This window comes from Carassius carassius, chromosome 29 (assembly GCF_963082965.1).
Source record: "Carassius carassius chromosome 29, fCarCar2.1, whole genome shotgun sequence".
Taxonomy (NCBI): domain Eukaryota; kingdom Metazoa; phylum Chordata; class Actinopteri; order Cypriniformes; family Cyprinidae; genus Carassius; species Carassius carassius.
In genome coordinates, this window is record NC_081783.1 from 3,909,922 (window position 1) to 3,929,685 (window position 19,764).

The 19,764-nt window shown below is 37.7% G+C and overlaps 1 protein-coding gene across 1 annotated transcript in view; it reads right to left on the minus strand.

The window, feature by feature from the left end:
* The window catches only part of LOC132109430 (protocadherin Fat 2-like), a 43,129-nt gene that overhangs the window by 15,245 nt on the left and 8,120 nt on the right, over window positions 1-19,764 (minus strand). Inside the window, exons 4-15 of the mRNA XM_059515488.1 lie at window positions 18,005-18,063; window positions 16,464-16,775; window positions 15,082-15,292; window positions 12,831-12,970; window positions 12,386-12,661; window positions 11,832-12,042; window positions 7,593-11,633; window positions 7,182-7,378; window positions 6,617-6,770; window positions 5,824-6,057; window positions 4,445-4,834; window positions 602-813 (exon numbers count right to left, since the gene is read on the minus strand). Coding sequence (XP_059371471.1) covers window positions 602-813; window positions 4,445-4,834; window positions 5,824-6,057; window positions 6,617-6,770; window positions 7,182-7,378; window positions 7,593-11,633; window positions 11,832-12,042; window positions 12,386-12,661; window positions 12,831-12,970; window positions 15,082-15,292; window positions 16,464-16,775; window positions 18,005-18,063 — 6,437 coding nt within the window. The remainder of the gene's footprint in view (window positions 1-601; window positions 814-4,444; window positions 4,835-5,823; window positions 6,058-6,616; window positions 6,771-7,181; window positions 7,379-7,592; window positions 11,634-11,831; window positions 12,043-12,385; window positions 12,662-12,830; window positions 12,971-15,081; window positions 15,293-16,463; window positions 16,776-18,004; window positions 18,064-19,764) is intronic.

The following is a 19,764-nucleotide window of genomic DNA, read 5'->3' on the forward strand; positions in this document are numbered from 1 at the left end:
CAAATACACATAATAAAATGATTGAAACTTAAATTATAACTAAAATATAAAAATAACTAAGAAAAAATATTAATAAATAGTATAATTTTATATAAATAATACTAAAATAACATTGTTTGTTTGTTGTGCATAGAATATTGTAAAGTTGTAACCTGCTTATATAAAAATTACATTTTTATCTATTGGGGTTTATGCTTTAAACAAGAAAAAAATATATAATCTTCTGATGTGGTATAAAAAATGCACCTAATTCAAGATAATAATATTCCCATAATATATAACTCTTAACATCTGTATATTGTTATTGCATATTAATATCTTTATATACAATTTTGGTTTTGTTTAGTTTATTGTATAAAAAAATATTATATTGGCTGTTTATTAATACTTTCAAAGCACTTATTCTGCATTTCCATATTCTTCTCTTAATCCCACCCAATACCCATATTTAACAACTATATTACTAACGATTAATAAGCAGTAATTAGGCATTATTTGAGGCAAATGTCAAAGTTAATAGTAAGTTTTAGTGAAAATTGGAGCCTTAACTGAAAAGTCTTATCATTGGATGTTGAGTGACAGTTATGGGAAAGCATGATACCTGCAGAACCATGTCCCCGGGGGAAATGTCCTCTGCAATCACAGCACTGTAGCTGCTGCGGTTAAAGACAGGCGGGTTGTCGTTGACATCTGTGATATTGATCATAACCGTGGCAATGTCACTGAGTGACGGTTTGCCCCTTGCTCCCTCCACTGACAGGTAATACTCGCGGCGGAGCTCAAAATCCAGCACAGAGTTCAGCGACAGCAAACCTGTGGCACAAAACAACAAAATCACATCCAGGCCTGAGTCATCTCTTTATCAGTTTCCAGCTGGTTCAAAGTGATTGCAAAAACGGCAAAGAAAAGTAACGTTTATTCTGGGAAAAAAGGGAAAAGTGAGAATTAAAAATATTAAATAGTGGCTTAAAATACAATGCTGGCAGGATACACAAAAAATCTAGGGTTGGATGAGTTTTGTTTTGCATTTCTCCAGTGACAGAAGTACGTTACCAGCTGGTCGAGTCTGTGTGTGATAATGAAAGATTTATTGTTCAAAGTTTATGCTCATCTGCTTCAGATTTATCCAAACTAAACTGCTATATTTATTGTGAGCCTAACATATTGTGTGCTCAGTACAGAATAGTACTGACAGAAACTTCATTCCAATGTAACACCAGCTGATTGTCTTTTATTGTTGCATCAGCTGACCGCATAGAAAACTCACATTCCAACATGACTAATAACTCTCATGTCCTTCCCAGTGGAGTTGGACTGAATGCATGATATATTTTATGCAACGTTGCCTTTTCTGTTTTTGCGAAGCAGTTGATTCCTACAAGAAGCTGTTTCATCTAAAGCATTTGAAAATCCGGTGTGATTTGCTCTGTGCATTATGGGTAGACATTGCTATTTTATGTATGTCCCAGAAGAGAAAGTTTACGATTGGACCTTTTGCTGGTCATTCTGCTTACATCATTAGAGTAAAACAAGATGGCACTGAAGAACTGGCATTTTTTGCTTAGCTCAAGAATCCAGTTTGCAACAAGTGCAAAATTGCTTCTGTTTCTTTTTATTGCTTTTAAAGATCAATGGCTATGTTGTGTCACTTAATGGCTTTTTTAGAGATCCTCCACCGTATTATTATGAGCCGTGTTTGTCCTTGGCACACGTTCTGTCAATATAGGTGTTTGTGCTTGTGTTTGAACATAGAGCTTGAGTTCAATGCAAAAGTGGATGGCAAAAGTAATCCTCGCCTAAGCAAAAGCAGCATTGGTCAATGTCAAGTGTGATGAAGATGCATCAGTGAGTTCTCTGCATTGGCTTGCTAGGGCCAAATGTGCATTTATAAATCATTTAATTGTAAGATGGAGAATGATGCAGCTCGGCATTCATAAAATGAACAGTCCATGTGAATTGCAATAACCATCAGTGTCAGACATCAGTTTATGTCTGATCTTATTTATATTTTTTATTTGCTTTGAATGACAGAAATAACTTTCTGTCAGTGCAGAGATCAAAGTGTGAGAGATGCAATGTGACACTGAACCGTGGGTAAGAAGATGTAAAACTGTGACATCTACTGGAAGATGCAAAAACTGGAAAAATTACATTATTTTATGAGGGGTTATATGATTCTTTATTTTGATGAAGTAGAATAACTGCTGCTAGTTAACATGTAATTGTAAAGTTACTTAGGAGAATGTCTAAAGTAGTCAGTAAGTAGTCCCATTCATGAGTTCCTGTAATGACAAATTCAAACAGTTATGAATCTACAGCATATAATAGCTCCTATTATCCTCTAATGTTAATGTCACACATACAGTATGAATGTTTTATCGACAATAAAGGATTATGTCCCTTCAGCTCACAATGACAAGTACGGTGTTGAGTAGCTTCGCCTGTTTTCATAATTATTGTGAGTATGGACAGCTTTACTTGACTGATGATCAACACCCGGATCACAAAAAAAAAATCACATCTATCCATCATCGCCTCCTTGTCATTCACCATTAAAAAAATTAAATATGCCATTTACCTTGACTAATGTCTGTATGGGTGGGGGAAAATAATGCAGTTAATTAGCTGACAGTAACCAGCAAAACGTCTCACTTGCACAATATTAACCCTTGTGGACCTTCCAGATTTAATGAACAAGCACAAACTTGCCAGTTCAACCATTACCTAAAGTAAGCAGCTACATCTTCATTGTTATATGTTATTCTTCTTTAAAAAGTGCAGTAGCAAACTGATATTTTAAACTCTTTCCTGAGGCTATTTGCAGCGATACAGCCATTAGACATCCGTCCATACTAATATTTCTGTGGCATTTCATTAAGACCGCCTGATTTAAAGTCCTTTTGAAATGTCAGAGGTATTATGTTGTTAATCAAATTATGATCACTTTTTCACCAGAGTTGGACAGGTGATTTTCTAATGTGGTCATATTTTTATTTCTGTAATTCATGGCTACATCGTGTAAATCGTCTTACTCATGAATCCATCAGTGTTACTGGTTCTTATTGCATTTAATTGGGTTTAAGAGATGTAAAGTAAATGTATTTATTTTTAATCCTACAATTATTCAGTCTCACCTTGCATAACATGAGAAAATGGCTCAATAATACAGAGCAACTGGTTTAATGTATGATTGACGGATTTCAATTATGTCATGACTTGCACGAAATATTCTACTTCACTGAAAGAATATACTGCTGACATAACACTGGAAAAATGCTGTTGAACTACAATAAATCATCTATTTTATTTACTTTCTTATACCATATAAAGGTTTGTCTAGATAGCACTCTAGGCAGAAATAAATAGTCCAAAATCTAATGCATACATGAGCTTGACTGTTATGTGCTGAGACTATAAGCAACTACACAGTGGACTTATAGCTTTTGGGTTGAAATGATCACTAAATATCCAATTGATTTGTGCAGAAAGCCTGCTAGCAGAACTCAAAGTAGTGTATTGTTTGACAGCTAATAAACAGTTTGGCTCAATCTCTCACAAAAGTCCTACAGCACGAAGGCTCTGAGCATTCGCGATAAAAGGACACGAGCGAGAGAGAGAGAGGAGAGACTAAGAGGAATGAACAGATGGGAATAAACAAGCTGACAAGTGCCTGTGTGGATTCAGAACATGTCAGCACAGGTCCCTCTGTTTAACATTTACTCATGCTGAAGAAAATTCCAGCTTCACACAACAGGAATAAGCCACAGAGGATCAATGGCAGCATGCTAATATATCATGTCTACTTTGTGCAAGTAATGATGAGTAATGTTTTGTACATAAATCACAAACATACTGACATAGTGACACTGACTTCAAGTTAGATGGGCTGCAGTTAAATCTTTTCAAATCAGAGATTCCAATGCGTACTGGCTGTTATAAAGCACATATTAATGCATAATTTTGCATGACTATAATTTAGATCCCTTAATCCCACACATAACAAACTACCTTACTAACTATTAATAAACAGCAAATTAGGAGTTTATTAATGCAAAAGTCATAGGTTAACTGTGAGTTAATAGTGAGAACTGGGCCTTAAAATAAAGTGTGACCTAACTTTTTTTTTAAAACAATATTATAACTTTTATGGCATTTTCAAGAAAAGATTAAATTTAATCACTTTAAACCATCAAGTGAAAAGTAAAAACATTTTCCGTACACCTTGAATACATGCGAGTGCATTAAATACATGTTCAAGGTATTTTTCTTTTATATTATTAAGTCGTAGATATCATTGTTTTGGGGGTTGACATTTAACAATGCAACTCACCATGCCTTCTTATTTTTCTTGTTGGTAAAAATGTTGACGTGTTTGATGCTGTATATTTCATCAAATAGTTGTATTTACATGCATAAAAAAAAATCGCAATTAAAAAGCCCGTACCTGTCATGGGGTTTATCTGGAATCGGCCGTCTTCGTTGCCAGAGATGATAGTATATCGCACAGGCTCACTTTCTGTGTCGTCTTTGGTGAGGGCAGACACACTGATCACCTCCGACCCGATCTGAAGTGATTCTGGGATCTGTACAGAGTACTCCGAGCTAAGAAACAGCAGCTGGTAATCACTCAGGACGACCACGTATACTGTAACGGTGGCGAAGGAGAAAAGGTGACGAGGGAGGCCTCGGTCAGTGGCTTTCACTTTCATCTCATAAGTGGACTTGATCTCATCGGCTAGAGATCTCTCCAGTCTCAGAATGCCTGAGATTTCATCTAGGGAGAAGAATCCGCTGTCTGCGCCTTGAAGAGAGTATCTCACCTCTGAGTTTATACCTGGAAGTGTTACATAACATGATATTCTCAGTATTTCAGTTCAGGAAAGGACAGATGCATAACAGATGCCTAAAAATGATTTGGTTTCTTAAAAGTGATATGCTATTTCTCACTATTAACTAACTATTGACAATGACTTTTATATCAGTAAACTCCTAATTAGTAAGGTAGTAAAGTTTAGCATAAAGGGACCTAAAATAAGGTCATAAAAAATAAAGCATGTGCTTTAAAAGTACTAATAAACATTCAATATATTAGTAATATGCCTGCTTGTTAATAGTGAGAATTGGTCACTGCATAATTATTTAACTGGTTACTGTTATTTGATTACACTTTATTTTGATCTACTTTAGAAATTCTACTAACTATAAGCAACATACTATAAGTAACATAAACTCTCATTAATTTGCAACTTCATGTCAACTAACACTCATTTCAGTATTAGTTAGGGTTAGATTAGGGTTGGTAGAATATGTTGACAAATACTTGCAAAGTTACTTATAGTCATAATAAAGTGTTAGCAGATATCAAGCATACAGTTTACTAATACTCTAATGACGGTTAGTTGGTAAAGAAAGTATTAGAATTGATTGATGGTCACATTGCAATATAAACACATTATGCACATTTGCATAATACATGTGTTTATAGATGATAATGTCATTAATTCACCTGAAGACATATTATATAAAAGGCAAAGTATTTTAAATACACATGAATCCTTCTGACGGTAGTCAGTGCGTGTACAGTACATGTTCACACACATCTCCAGGTGTGGTCTGTCCCTCCCTAATCATGTTTCTCTGTCACAACCTTCATTCCCACATCAAACACTGCATACTTTTAGGATTTCAACCTGCATGCAATGGGTAAATGTAAAAACCTGGGGGCTTTTAATGCTTTCTGAGTAGATAAGCTGAAAATAGTCTGTTTTTTGCTCTTTTTTTGCTTTAAAGCAGGCATTCGTGACAAGAGAAGCAGTGCCATACCTGTGTCTGGGTCTTTTGCATAGATGACAGCAATAGGCGTCCTAATCGTAGTGTTGTCAAACACCGTGATTTCATAATGGCTTGTGGAGAATTGTGGCGGGTTGTCATTCATGTCTTGCACCATGAGTGTGACGTCTGTCTGACAAGAGCGGCCACCACCATCAGTCGCTTTGACAACAAGATCATATTCTGTTTCCCGCTCCCGGTCCAAAACAGCAAGGGTGAACAGCTCTCCTAAAAAAAATAATAATGCATATGCTCGAAGCAAGGCTTTACTGACGATAACAGGGGAGCGTTAAACACAAGGTGTTGTAACATGTATGGTATCTGAGACGAGTCTTGACTAGTTATTTATTTGATAAAGGTGTGCAACAGATTATATACTTGGAGTTACTGGTTTCTTTTCTTAACATGGCTACAAAAAAACAAAGAAAGTTGCTGTTTCAGGAATTTAACACTACAGAGCAGGACACAGTCCTTTGCCCAAAGCATTTCATGCAGCTTGTGTCTTGGAAACCCAATATAACCGTTTTAAAAGATGTTACATTTAGATAGGATACTCTGGAAGAAGGTAGGTCACATAAACTTATCATAAATCAAAAACTCTCATTGTTTACAAGGAATTCAAAAAATTCCAAATGCCCTGGAAGAGTTGCCTCTTATCTTTGTTGTTGACAGAATTTCCTCAAAACAGTAATAAGCAAAGGCAATCTCTAACAGTTTCTAGCTATTTTTAAACAGTGAATTCTTCTAGGAAAATACAGGAGGAACTAGATCTGGAGATCAAAATTACCAGTTCTGGAATCAAGATGGAACTTGTCTGCATTAGGTCCATGGAGAGTGAATGACACTTGGCCATTTGTCCCAATGTCGGGGTCAGAAGCGGATATCTTCAGGATGAACAAGCGCGGTTTTAAATTCTCCATGACAGCCTCAGTATAAAGTAACTGGGAAAAGGGAAAAAGTTACTAAATTTATTCCAAATGGGAAGTTTTCAACAACAAAAAATGGGTTGCCATCATACTTCAACATTTACATCATATTTCATAAAGTTTTGTAATTTGGTAACAATAACCCAAGTACTTTTAGTATTTGGGTGTTTCTACAAACACTTTTTAGGGGGATTTTTCTTGAACGAATTTCAATGTTTTCAATCTACTTTATGAATAACATATTGGAAACTTTTTGCCATGCATTCATTGCTTATTTTTCCTACATTCAAAAAATGCATTCATTTCATCAGATTTATTTATTATTATTTTGCATTTATCTACTACATGTCTACAGAGACAAAGTGCCCATAATTGAAGAAGCACACATACTGTACACATATATCTTCTGGAGATTATCTGACTTACTTGTTCACACAAAGGACTGTTGTCATTGAGGTCAAGAACATGGACCTCCACGTTAGCTGATGTTTGAAACCTTCCATCTGTGGCCATTATCTTAAGGTTATATCTGTCTTTGTCTTCTCTGTCAAGCGGACTTTTGGAAATTACTGTCCACTCCTCCCCTGCTGCTGTGACTGAGAACTGGCCCAATGGGTCTCCATCTTCAGAGATGAAAACACCAACAGTATTTGTTTAAAACCAAAATACACAACTTCACCCATGCAAAACTGTTTATACAACAGACTTGAATTAAAATGTCAAAGCTGAACTGTAAAACCAGAAGAACTTCCAGAACTCAGTTTCATAAATGATTTAGATTTGGTAATGACAACTGTAATCTCTATAAACAATAAGGCATCATTTAACTTTGCATACCTGTTATATAACATACAATCTGTCTGTTTTCTGCAGACACATCTTTATCAGCAGTTGTCAGAGTAACAATGGTTTCTCCAGGCCTGCTGTTCTCAAGGATGGACCCTTGGTACAGTTCCTCTGTAAACTGCGGTGGGTTGTCATTTTCATCTGTGATAGTAACTTCAACTAGTGCAGAAGAGGATAGTTTAACAGCGTTGCCATGATCAGTGGCCACCACATAGAACCTATAAAGCTGTTTTGTCTCAGAATCAGCCAGCTTTAAGGTAGTAATCCAGCCAGTTTGCGAATCAATGTTAAAGATGTCGCCAATATCATCTGAGTCTGACTCGAGCGTATATGAGACTTCTCCATTGACGTTTGTATCTGCATCATTAGCAGTCACTTGAATGACTGTGGTGCCAGGGGGCAAATTCTCAGCCAGGAAGGCCTCGTAGGGGTCAGCCTCAAACATAGGTTGATTGTCATTAACATCTTGAACCTCTATGTGAACAGATACAAGAGATGCTACATCGGTGCCATTGTGACTTCCTTGAGCGATCACATCAATCTTGTATGTCTTGGTTTTTTCGTGGTCAATGTTCTTCTGCATTACAAGAGTACCGGTGTCTTTGTCGACAGCAAAAACATGTTCTTTGTTGCTGTCTATAGTGTTGCCATTCACCAAACTGTATATTAGTGGCATGTCAGCGTCTGCCTTGACTGTCCCTATCTCATATCCAATAGGGAGGTCCTCAGATGCTGAGAACGAGTACAGTGGCTCTGTAAACTGGGGCAGAGTGACCTCCGGTGGGACCACCATGACCTGTACTGGCACAGAGGAGTTGTAAAAAGGTATTCCTCCATCTCTGGCCTTAACTTTGAAGCTGAAAATTTTATTCTCCAAACCAACCAGACTCTCTTTGACACTGACCATTCCGGTAAAAGGGTTGACCTCAATAATATCTTCCGTAATCTCTTCTGCTTCTTCTACTGTGTAAGTGACATCAGCATTTTTACCTTCATCTGCGTCATAAGCCATTATCTGTATAACCGGTGAGCCTTTGTTCACTGTTGATTGAATGGAAATCTGATACTCGGAGGCTTTAAACTGAGGGGCGTTATCATTTTCATCTGTTAGAATAATCTTTACAGTGCAAAACCCCACTCTTCCTCCTCCATCCTTAGCCATGACCTTAACTGCGATCACACGTTGCGATGGATTTTCTCTGTCCAAAGACTGAGAAGTCACAATTTGTCCATCTTCGTTGATAGAGAACTTCTCATCAGCAAGCTTGTTTATGATGGTGTAATCGACACTCCCATATGGACCATCGTCCGGGTCAATAGCAGCCAATCGAATCACACGAGTTCCCACTTCTGCATTCTCTGCCAGATCTGCCTCGTAAATATTCTGGCTAAAATAGGGACTGTACTTGTTGCCATTTGTCATGTCAATGTTAACAGGGGCAGTCTTCTGAAAGACACCATCAGAAACCGCTACGGTGAGATTATAAAATGGATCCAGGTTTCTTTTGCACACATTCGAGAACGAGATAAGTCCGGCTGATTCATTAATAGAGAAATATCTTCCTTCATTGCCTGACAGGATCTTATATTGGAGGTCATCCTTACTATCGGGGTCTGAAGCCTGAACTTTAATGACGATGTGGCCACAAGTGGCCTTTTCATCAAGAGAGGCCCGATATGATGGCTCACTAAAATCTGGAGGGTTATCATTGACATCTATGACGTTCACGATGATTTGAGCCTCACCGCTGAGACTGGGAGAGCCTTTATCTGAGGCTTTTACTTTCAGAGTGAACTGTTGCAAGGTTTCATAGTCTAATACTTGCGATGTCACCAAAATTCCACTTAGTGGGTCAATTTCAAAAAAATATTTTTCTTTGTCAACCAGCTGGTAAATCATATCTGAATTCCTGCCTGAATCTCTATCAACAGCCGAGACTTGTAAAACAGATGTGCCTATTGGAAGGCCTTCAGACACATCTACAACATAAGACAGACTCTGAAAGACAGGGGCATTGTCATTTATATCTTCCACATCAATCTCTACTTTGGCTTCGGTAAAGGTGCCAGTCACCGAATCCGTGGCACGAACAGTCAAAATATGCTTTGCTTGAGTCTCAAAGTCTAGGAAATCAGTGACACTTAAGACCCCTGTTTTGAAATCGATGTTAAAGAACCTGGAGGCATTGTCTTCCTCTAGATTGTAGATAAGGCGGTATCCTTCAGGATTTCTTGCTTGCACATGCAGGATCGTTGTCAATGGCTTTATATTCTCAGGTAATTTCAATGGGTAGTACAGGCTTTGAAATATGGGATGTGAACGATTTTGCACTTGGACGTACAGCGTCCCGGCCGCTGACATACTCGGCTCACCCTCATCTGATGCCAGTACAATAAGAACATATTTATTCACAGACTCAAAATCTAAAGGTCTTAGTAGTGACACATCTCCAAGATAACGGTCGATTCTGAAGAGACTGAAATCATCCTCCAGTGAAAATAGTATGGATCCATTTTCACCGGAGTCATTGTCGGTTGCAAGCACTTGAAAGAGAACATCCCCTGGTTCGGTTTCATCCGATATCATCAGCGAATGAGGCAAATTTGATATTTCTGGGGCATTGTCATTGATATCATCTATATAGACCTTAACATGAGTGACATCCACACGCGGAGGATTCCTCATGTCTCGGACCTCCACAGCAACATCATACTCATTCTGTTCCTCCCGGTCAAACGGAAAGCCAGTGGTCTGCAGGACTCCAGATGATGGAATCACTGCAAACTTCCCATGTGGGTTCAAGACAGTGTACTTCAAGGGCTCATTCAGGTAGCTACCTGTTGCTCTCAGAACAGCTAATTTTTTTATAGACGTACTGTTCTCCAGTACAGTGGCTACATGCATCCTGTCCACGAAATTCAGACTAGTCTTTTTTGCATTGGTGATATTTATTCTCACTAGGGTAGTGTCTTTATATAACCCATCTGAGGCTGTGATCTTTAACTCATAATGGGACTCTAGTTCAGACGAATCATTCACTGAGATGTTTCCAGTGGACTGGTCTATTTTAAAAGCATTATTAATAGTGCTCTCTGAAATCATATAGGTGACTGCTGAATCTGCATCATGAGCTGTCACTTGGATCACATCCATGTCTTCAAAAACCGGTAAGGTGAGGGCAGTTTCATATACAGGTAAAGCAAATTTGGGAGGACAATCGTTAATGTCCAGGACACGAATGTTTACTCTGCATGGTTTGGATGCACTTAGCGATGGCTCACCAGAATCCCACACCTGAACTGAGAAGAAAAATTCAGGTGTTGCCTCAAAGTCAACTGTAGATTTTAAAGCGATGGTACCCATGCTTGGGTCTATTTGAAACACTTTCTGAGCAGCAGGCTCAAGGATTTGGAAGACCAGAAGAGCGTTTGTGTCTTTGTCCGTATCTGACGCCTTAATCACTAGCGGCGTGTTGTTCTCCCCAGTTACCATGCTATTGATGGGTGCAGACTCACTAATTTTCCCATAATAAGTGTTCTGATGGAAAACAGGGGCGTTATCATTTTTATCTATCACATAAATGTAAACCACTGCATCAGATGAGACTCCCGCTGTATTAGTAGCTCTTATTGTCAGACGGTAGGAAGGGTGTTGCTCAAAATCGAGAGTGTTTCGGACAGACAAGAGTCCAGAGTTCATGTTGATGTGGAATGTCCCATTGGGGTCGCCGTCATTGATCCTGTACAGCACTGAAGACGGGCAGCTGGCGGAGACAGATAGTGCAGGGGAGCCAGGAGGCACGACCTCACTTATCTCAGTGATGTATTCTTCGGAGGAGAACCTGGGTGGTGTGAATTCAGACAGCTTTACGGTGATGGTAACGGGGCAAAGGGCACTGCGCTGGGGAAAGCCCTGATCTGTGGCTTTTACTGTGAGGTGATACTGCTCCTGCGGAAGTTTGTCTAATGCGTCAGACACACGAATGCTTCCTGTCTCCTGGTCGATTTCAAAAGCACCATCTACATTCCCACCTGGACAAAAAAGAGATTTTTGTGTTAAATGTCAAAAACAGATTAAACATGATTATACTTTTTTAATTGCCACACAAGTGTATTTATAAAGGCCACATTAAAATGAATTATTAAGGCAAGACTTGTATTTGTGCTTTCCATGAACTCAAAAGTTGTTAAAAAGCAAAGGTAGCATAGTGCTCCAGGCAAATGTCTTACCAGAGTGAAAGGAATAAACAATCTCCGCATTGCTCCCAGTATCCTTATCCAGGGCTTTGACTCTTAGCACTTCCATGCCAGTGAGTGCCATATTACTTATGGTGCCCTCATAATGAGTACTCAGAAAAGATGGGTTGTGGTCATTACAGTCTTCTACATGCACAACAACCTTCGCAAAGTTCTTTTTTATTGGGATCTTCTCATCCCGTACCTGGAATGATAAAGTACATGGGTTAATGTGTGTGATGCAAGAGTCAAGAAAATAACCTTCGATAACCTATGTTTTTTTTCTCTTTAAGGTGCATAATTGAGGTCAGGAATGTTTCAGGAATGTAGATTTATGGTCTTCCCTGTGCTGTGACCCCATCTATATCATTATGTCGGGGACTCGAGATGATTAAATGAATTCTAATATTATTCAACTGGAAAAATTACCAAATGCTTTCATGCCCATTTAATCAAAGCTTGTCCATAATTGAAACAGATTGCACTGGCTACTATTTACATAAGACATTGAGATGAGTCTAGATGAGTCAAGTCAAGCATCTATTTACCATCACAATCAGAGTATGAGTGGAGATGGTCTCATAGTCTAGCTCCTCTTTAATGACGAGCAAACCGCTCCTTTGGTCCAGGTGAAAGTATGTGAGGCTGTCTGGGTTAAGGCTGCTGTGGATGGAGTAATAGAGTCCACTGTTGGCATCTGCATCATGGGCACTGATGTGAAGGATCTCCATCCACGGAGATGTGTCCTCTGGCACTCTCACCTCATAGAGGCTCTTCAAGAACATGGGCCTATGTTCATTTATATCCACTACTTGAATGTAGGCCTAAGAGAAGAAAGACAAACCAATGCACTCTCAGTTGTCCATTGGCATAAAGTAAGACATATTAATATGCTGACCTGATAACAATGACACATCTTGCATTATGTTTGCACACTATGAATTTATTGACTCTGCATTCATTGTGTGATGGATTTGGAATGTGTGCTCATACCTGAGTGGTTATGGCCTGAAATCCATCTGTGACTCTGACTGTTAAGTTGTAATGAGATTTTCTGCCTGCATCCAGACGTCTAGCTTTCACAATGCTTCCTGTGTTCTTCTCAATGTAGAAGTCCTGCTCTTCATCACCACCTAAAGTATAACATCAGATATTGGTTAGATCAATGGTTCTCAACCCATCGGTCTGAGGTTTGTTCTGAACTAACCATGTAAACCCAACCACAAATAAGGCTTGTCAACTTTAAAAACACTTACCATGTATTATACTCATCAAAGGGCGTGTATCAGACTTTATGGTGCTTATTCATTTGTTGCTTCTCTAGCTGGCCTATTAACCATTGTTTATGTGTTTTAATTACTATTCAATTAATATTATTAAAATGCATGCATTTCAATATTACATAATTACAACAGTCCATAAAAATAATAGTTTATTACATGTTTGTATACAGACTAGTGCTTTTAATTATAAATGTATGTAACCATGTAGCTTCATTTTGGACTATATGCATGCTTTCTGTATTACTGACTGCTAAGATTAATATTACTAATATTATAATTCAATTTTATGCTTTACTTTAGGGCTGAGTAACATGAAGTGTTGTGACAGTTAGATTCAGGTGAACTGTAATAGATGTACAATCCTCTAAAAAAATAAAAAATAAAAAAAAGCCTGGATGAAAAGCACCAGCATAATGTAGATGTCACATTTCAGAGTATGGGTACCAATCATGCAAATTCTCTCTAACACCCACGAGACTTTGTTGTTATGCCCATCCTGTTACAATAATGACAGAAAACAAGGGCACTCCTATGGCACTATTCATCAGATCAGCACTATTGTTTAAGGGAAAATATTTGGCACATGCATAAAAAGACCAGACTTCTTACTCAGTGGGGGTAAATTCATGCTTGCTTTAACAGATGGTGTTTATTAAAAAAATCCACCTATTGAAGGCCCATTTTCCGGTCCTGATTTAACATAACTATATTTTCAGGTGTCTGTTCACTGTGTTTATTTCCCAACTTTACAAAGCAGTCTTCAAATGGATCTATCTCTTTGCTGAAGATCAACCATATCTAATACTGGCCTTGATGGAAGTTTTGAGATATATTCTGAAAAGCTGTCTGTTGATCTTTTTTAATGAATACATAATTGGCTTCTCATAGGCTGCTACAGTGAAACAAAGCCTTCAAACTAAATGATGAAAATTCAAGGTTAGTGTTAAAGTTAAGCACACTAGAGATGCAATCATTCAACTTCTAACAAGCACTGCATTAAGATTCAGACCTATAATATTCTCTATATTTTTCCTGCTGTTTATGTAAATTATTGCTTTTAACATGAATGATCCTATCATAAAACCATTATAGATTATTTAATGCTTTTATGAACAAATCAACTTTGCACAGTTAATTCTGCCATGCATGATTTAACCATGATTTATTACAATATCTGCTTATTTTTGTCATTGGTTTTCTTCCTAATTAAATAAGTGTGGAGTTTACAGACTAGCACTTTTAATTATACATTTATGTAATCACATCACTTCTAACTGTCTAGCTTCATTTATCAAGTACAGAATCACATTAAAAATCATAATTATAAGCACAGAGTGAAACCACTTATATGACCTAACATTAATAAATCACAAAATTATGCATCACAAATTCCAGCTATGTGTAAGTTATCTGAAATGTATGACTCTGGGTCTCATATCAAAGAGTCTTTTTCATCAGACTGGCCCAGTCTTCTGGTTAAAATATAATGTGTTCGTATCTAAGAGTAAGATAACGAATGTAAATTAATGCCAACCTCGCTGTCATCATATCAGAACCACGCTGAGATAAAACAAGATATGTAGCCAACAGGTGAACTATTTTCCATGCGATTCATTTTCCCTCCCTACTACAAATGCTTGTGATTTATTTCCACTGTAGCTCATTTCTTCAGGGCTGAAGGTAAGAATGCAGGAGCAGAGTGAAGGTCAGGTTCAGCCCTTAACTGCAGGCGAATATGAGAGAGACTGATGGCAGGGCTGTGAGGAAGGCAGCTCCTCTGGTGCTCTGGCTTATCATCTGAAGAAATGTGTCACTACTAAGATTAGCATCCTGGCACAGAGAGGGACGCTATAGAATCACAGTGACCCCAGACCCCCTGCTGTACTGTACCATGATAGCCAACATCCTTACTGTTTGACTCCAATACAATTAAGTTTAATTAATGATAGAGAGGTGCTTACCGATAATGTCATACAAGAGAAGGTCCTGCGGGATCTCCGTTCGGATGATTCCCACCATGTCAGTGACAGGATCTGTCTCCATCACCACGTAGTTAAAGGGGGGCTCATCAAAAGCCAGCACATCGGAGCTGGGCTCAGGTTGGGGCCGCCATTCAACATGCAAACGGGCCTCAGACATTTTTGGAGGATTGCCTTGGTCTGTTGCTTGAATCTATGATAGTGAAAAAGAAAACGTGTATCTTTTTTATTTTTGTGTAATTGGAATATATCACATTATTTTTGTTGGCGTAAATTGTGTTAATGCTTGTAGAATGTTTTAGGATTATAACAACTTTTTTTATCAGAGTATGTTGCTTAAAAATGTATTGCATTATTCTTGAAACATGATTTTTGAATTGTGAATTATTTACACTACTGATAACTTTTTTTTTTTAATAATTAGGATTTTTTTTTTTTAAAGAAAACAGAAATGGTAAGCTGTTTATTTGATTAAAAACACTAGTAAGGCAATAGAATTGTGAAATATTATTACAATTTACAATAACTGTTTTCTACTTATCTATATTTTAAAATGTAATTTATTCATGTGATGTAAAGCTGAATTTTCAGTCTTCAGTGTCACGTATTCTTTCAGAAATTTCTGTATCACAGTTTCCATAAAAATATTAAGCAGGACAACAATTTTCTGATTTACTAATAATAACCACAAATTCTTGAACCACAAAGCAGCCTATTAGAATGATTTCTGAAGGATCATGTTTAATGATGCTAAAAATTCAGCTTTCTCAATTGAAAAGTCATATTTCAAGAAAGATGCATATTAATCTGTGGTATTTTTATGCGATAAACCCTGAAAACAGTTTGTTATAACACTACTAAGAATTTAAAAAGGGTTTTTTTTTTTATATACCAAAAGAAATCACAATATCTTCCATAAAAAATGTGGTGCTTAAAATCCAGCTTTGTCATTACAGTAATAAATAATGTTATAAAAATTAATTCAAATAGAAAACAGTTCCTTTTAATTGTAATAATAGTTCACAATCTTAGTTTCACTGTATTTTTGATCAAATAAAAGCAGTCTTAGTGAGCAGCAGAGACTTCAAATATCTTAAATATTCCAAACTTTTGACCCATAGTATAATTATTCAAAAAAAAAATTACACCTCATGTTTGATTGTGCCCCAAAACTGATAGTACTGTGACCCACGAGTAAATAATAGTGACACAACTGAAATATCTCTTGCCTATTGGAAAGAACTGTATAAATGCATTTAAAAAAATACTGATTCAAATGGTTGTTCTGAACCAAACTGTAACATTGTGAATCACACTGATTCCTTGTCAATCTAAAAGTCCACTGTTCTAGTTTGTATTCGTACCGTCAGAATAGTGTAGTTGCCCTGAACAAACTCTCCTCTAGCTGTCACCACCCCGGTGTCAGGATGAATATCAAACCGATCCTCACGGCTGTCTTCCAGACTGTACTTGATCATGCCGTTGGGCCCCACATCGTCATCACGGGCCACCATCCTGTAGATCTCCTGAGGCTCAGCCATGCTCTGCCACTCCGGGAGTTTTACCTGGAAAAGCTTATGGCTGAACTGAGGGCTGTTATCATTCTCATCCAGGACTTCAATGACTACGGTAGCAGTGGAGCTTAATGGAGGGACCCCTTCATCTGATACCATGACCTAAACCACATCAAGAACATGTGCACAAATCAAAACCACATTTATCTTTAAATAAACAGCTGTTTTACAGCGTATTTAAATCTTTGTTGCATGCACTTGTGAAATTTAAAAAAATGTTTAAGTACTTTTAGGTAACACTGTGTGACAGTAATTAATCAAACACAAGACAAACTAATAAAACTGACTCTCAGGTTCACTAAACTAAATTTTTCTTAAACATTAAATAAATATGAAAAACCGAGATATTTAATAACGAATAATACAAAAGTGTAAATATAAAATATTATAACTGCTATATTCTTTATATTTGCATTCACTGTAACCATATCCACAGAATTCATATCCATTTTACTTTCCATTAAACAACTCTTTATAAACCATTTTTGTTAGTTAAAATGAAGGAGAATTTTCATTTCAGTTTCAAATCAAATATAGTTTTTATTATTATCAAGTATTAACCACACTACCAATATGTTTCGTGTACTTCACCCAAAATGAAATGCTGTTACTTTTTATAGGAATAATTTCAAGTGAATCTTAATGCATTTCTTTACCACACAAACAACAGTGCCATATCACATGATTCAAACTGATCATGATAAGTGAAACAGATAAACCAGTTTGTTGAAAAAAAAAGAGTGATTCGTTCATAAATTGGACAGATCTGGTTCTCTGATTCAACACTGAGTCAATAATTCGGTCACAATGAATCTGAAGTTAAGAGGAGCACACTAGAGGAAATGATTATGAGTGAATCATTTTACATTTCACTCAGAACTTGGCTTGGCTTCAGAAAACTTAAAATTTTTACATTTAGATTTATTCACTTAGCTGACGCTTTTATCCAAAGCGACTTACAATTGCCACATATGTCAGAGGTCACACACCTCTGGAGCAACTAGGGGTTAAGTGTCTTGCTCAGGAACACATTGGTGTCTCACAGTGGATTCGAACCCGGGTCTCTCACACCAAAGACATGTGTCTTATCCACTGCGCTAGCACCACCCCATAGTCAAAATAAGTCATATGTATATTTATCATGCTTTTTGTCCCTTTGGAGCTTATGGACACTGTGAATTGTTGAATAGCACAGACACACCTGAATATTATTCAAAAGTTCTCTATGTGTAACTTATGTGTAACCGCAACATGTTCTCAGCAATCAGCCAGAGAAAGGCTCAGGCCTGTGGTTCACAACCTAGTAAACAGAAGAAAGCAAGTGTACCAACCTCAATGATATGCTCTGCTTTTTGCTCCCGGTCCAGGGAAGCAAGGGTGCTGATCACACCTAAACAAACACACAGGAAGAACAGACAGGTTGATCAATGCCACCACAGCTTCAGATGAATGGCACACCTGTTCGTTCACCCTAGGCTGCCCGTTTAACTTTTTCTTCCCACAGCTTTGTTTTTCAAGCTTTATTTGTTTTGTTCCACTGTTTATACTAGGTCAATCTGTGGTGTACAAGACATGGGAACAATGGTTATTATTTAAGTCTATGTCAGTGAGGATTTAGCCATAGCAGACGTAGACCAAAACACCAGGCTTCCCAGTTGCCAAGAAACTGACAGAAAATGAGCAATGGCTTAAGAGCCACTGAAGTGTTGTGAATTAGTACAAGAGGTTTTCAGACACCTTTATAAACTGGGTGTTAGGGGCTAGGTTAAGTGTGGTCCAAGGGTCAACAGCTGATTTCAGGCTAAGGATGGACAAAATGCACCAGTGACAGTGGTTTAACTCCACTGCAATAAACACTTAAGAGTGTCGTTTAGACAAGGGCTGGCAAGGACCTACAGTGTCTATCAACTTGTGCAGCACTCAAAACAAACCCTGCTGGGCTTTTATGACAGCCTGTATTTAGGCAGGGAATCCTGAAAGTGTGGTTTTGACATTAATGCCCACCTGTGGAAAGATTGCTTTATCATGCATGGGACAAAAGGCAAATGCATGGATTAAAAACACGTCTTTAGCACTTTCAGCATGCAAAAAAAATTACAAAGCAGCCCTTTTTGTCTCGTTTCTCATGTCTTAATCTCCCCTAGAGCATTTGGCTTTTGATAATGTAAACTCCCAACCTACATAATAAATATTTGGCTTGCCTACTTGTGAAAGTGTTCATATTCGATTAATGCTATGTTTTAGTGGTGCTAAGCTGTTAAGGCAGTTAGCTTAGTCATAATGTTCATTCTAGTGATTAGTCATCTAAGTCCGTCCTGTCCTGACATGGAGTGCCAAAAAAAACTCTAGTCCCTTTAGCCCTGAGGGAAACAAGCTAAACCGCACTCATGTGTGGCTTGTTGCTGTCTTTGCTGGCTCTCGAAATGTAGCATTGATTATATTACACTTTTATATTCATTTAGCATTCTCATTGATCCTCCTGGACTCTACAGTGCATACAATATTCATAGAGATCTCTTTTAAAAGTAATGCTTCACACCGGTTGGGTTTTTGACAGAACTTTTCACCTCAAGCTTCCAGCCAAACCGCCAGCAATATAACAATGCAAATGCAGACATCCAAATTTTTTAAACATCTACAAATGAACATTTCAGTGTGGTAGATCCTTCATATAATACAACCCAACCCCCTGTCTTCTTTGTAATCCTTGATTATTAGCTCAGGGTGGGGCATACGAAACAACAAAGAGATGGGACTTAGTAAAGACAAGTGCGAGGTTGCAACGCTGGTTAATGCAGTTTTAATTTTCATATCTAGTGTTCAAAGGCTAGGTCGAGCTGCAAAAAGGGTCAGAGGTGTTGCGGTTTGTGTGACTCTGTGGGCCTGCTTAACAACTGTCCTCACCCTTGACATAAAATGACACACACTGATCACAGTATTCACAGTAATTAGAGGTCCTATTCATTGAGACCTTCATGAGGCATACCACACTTACATAAATCATGTGTTTAGACATGTTTTATCAATCCATCAAAGATTGCATGACATGAATCACCAACTTTTCATCATTCTCATAAAAAGCCAAAACTGA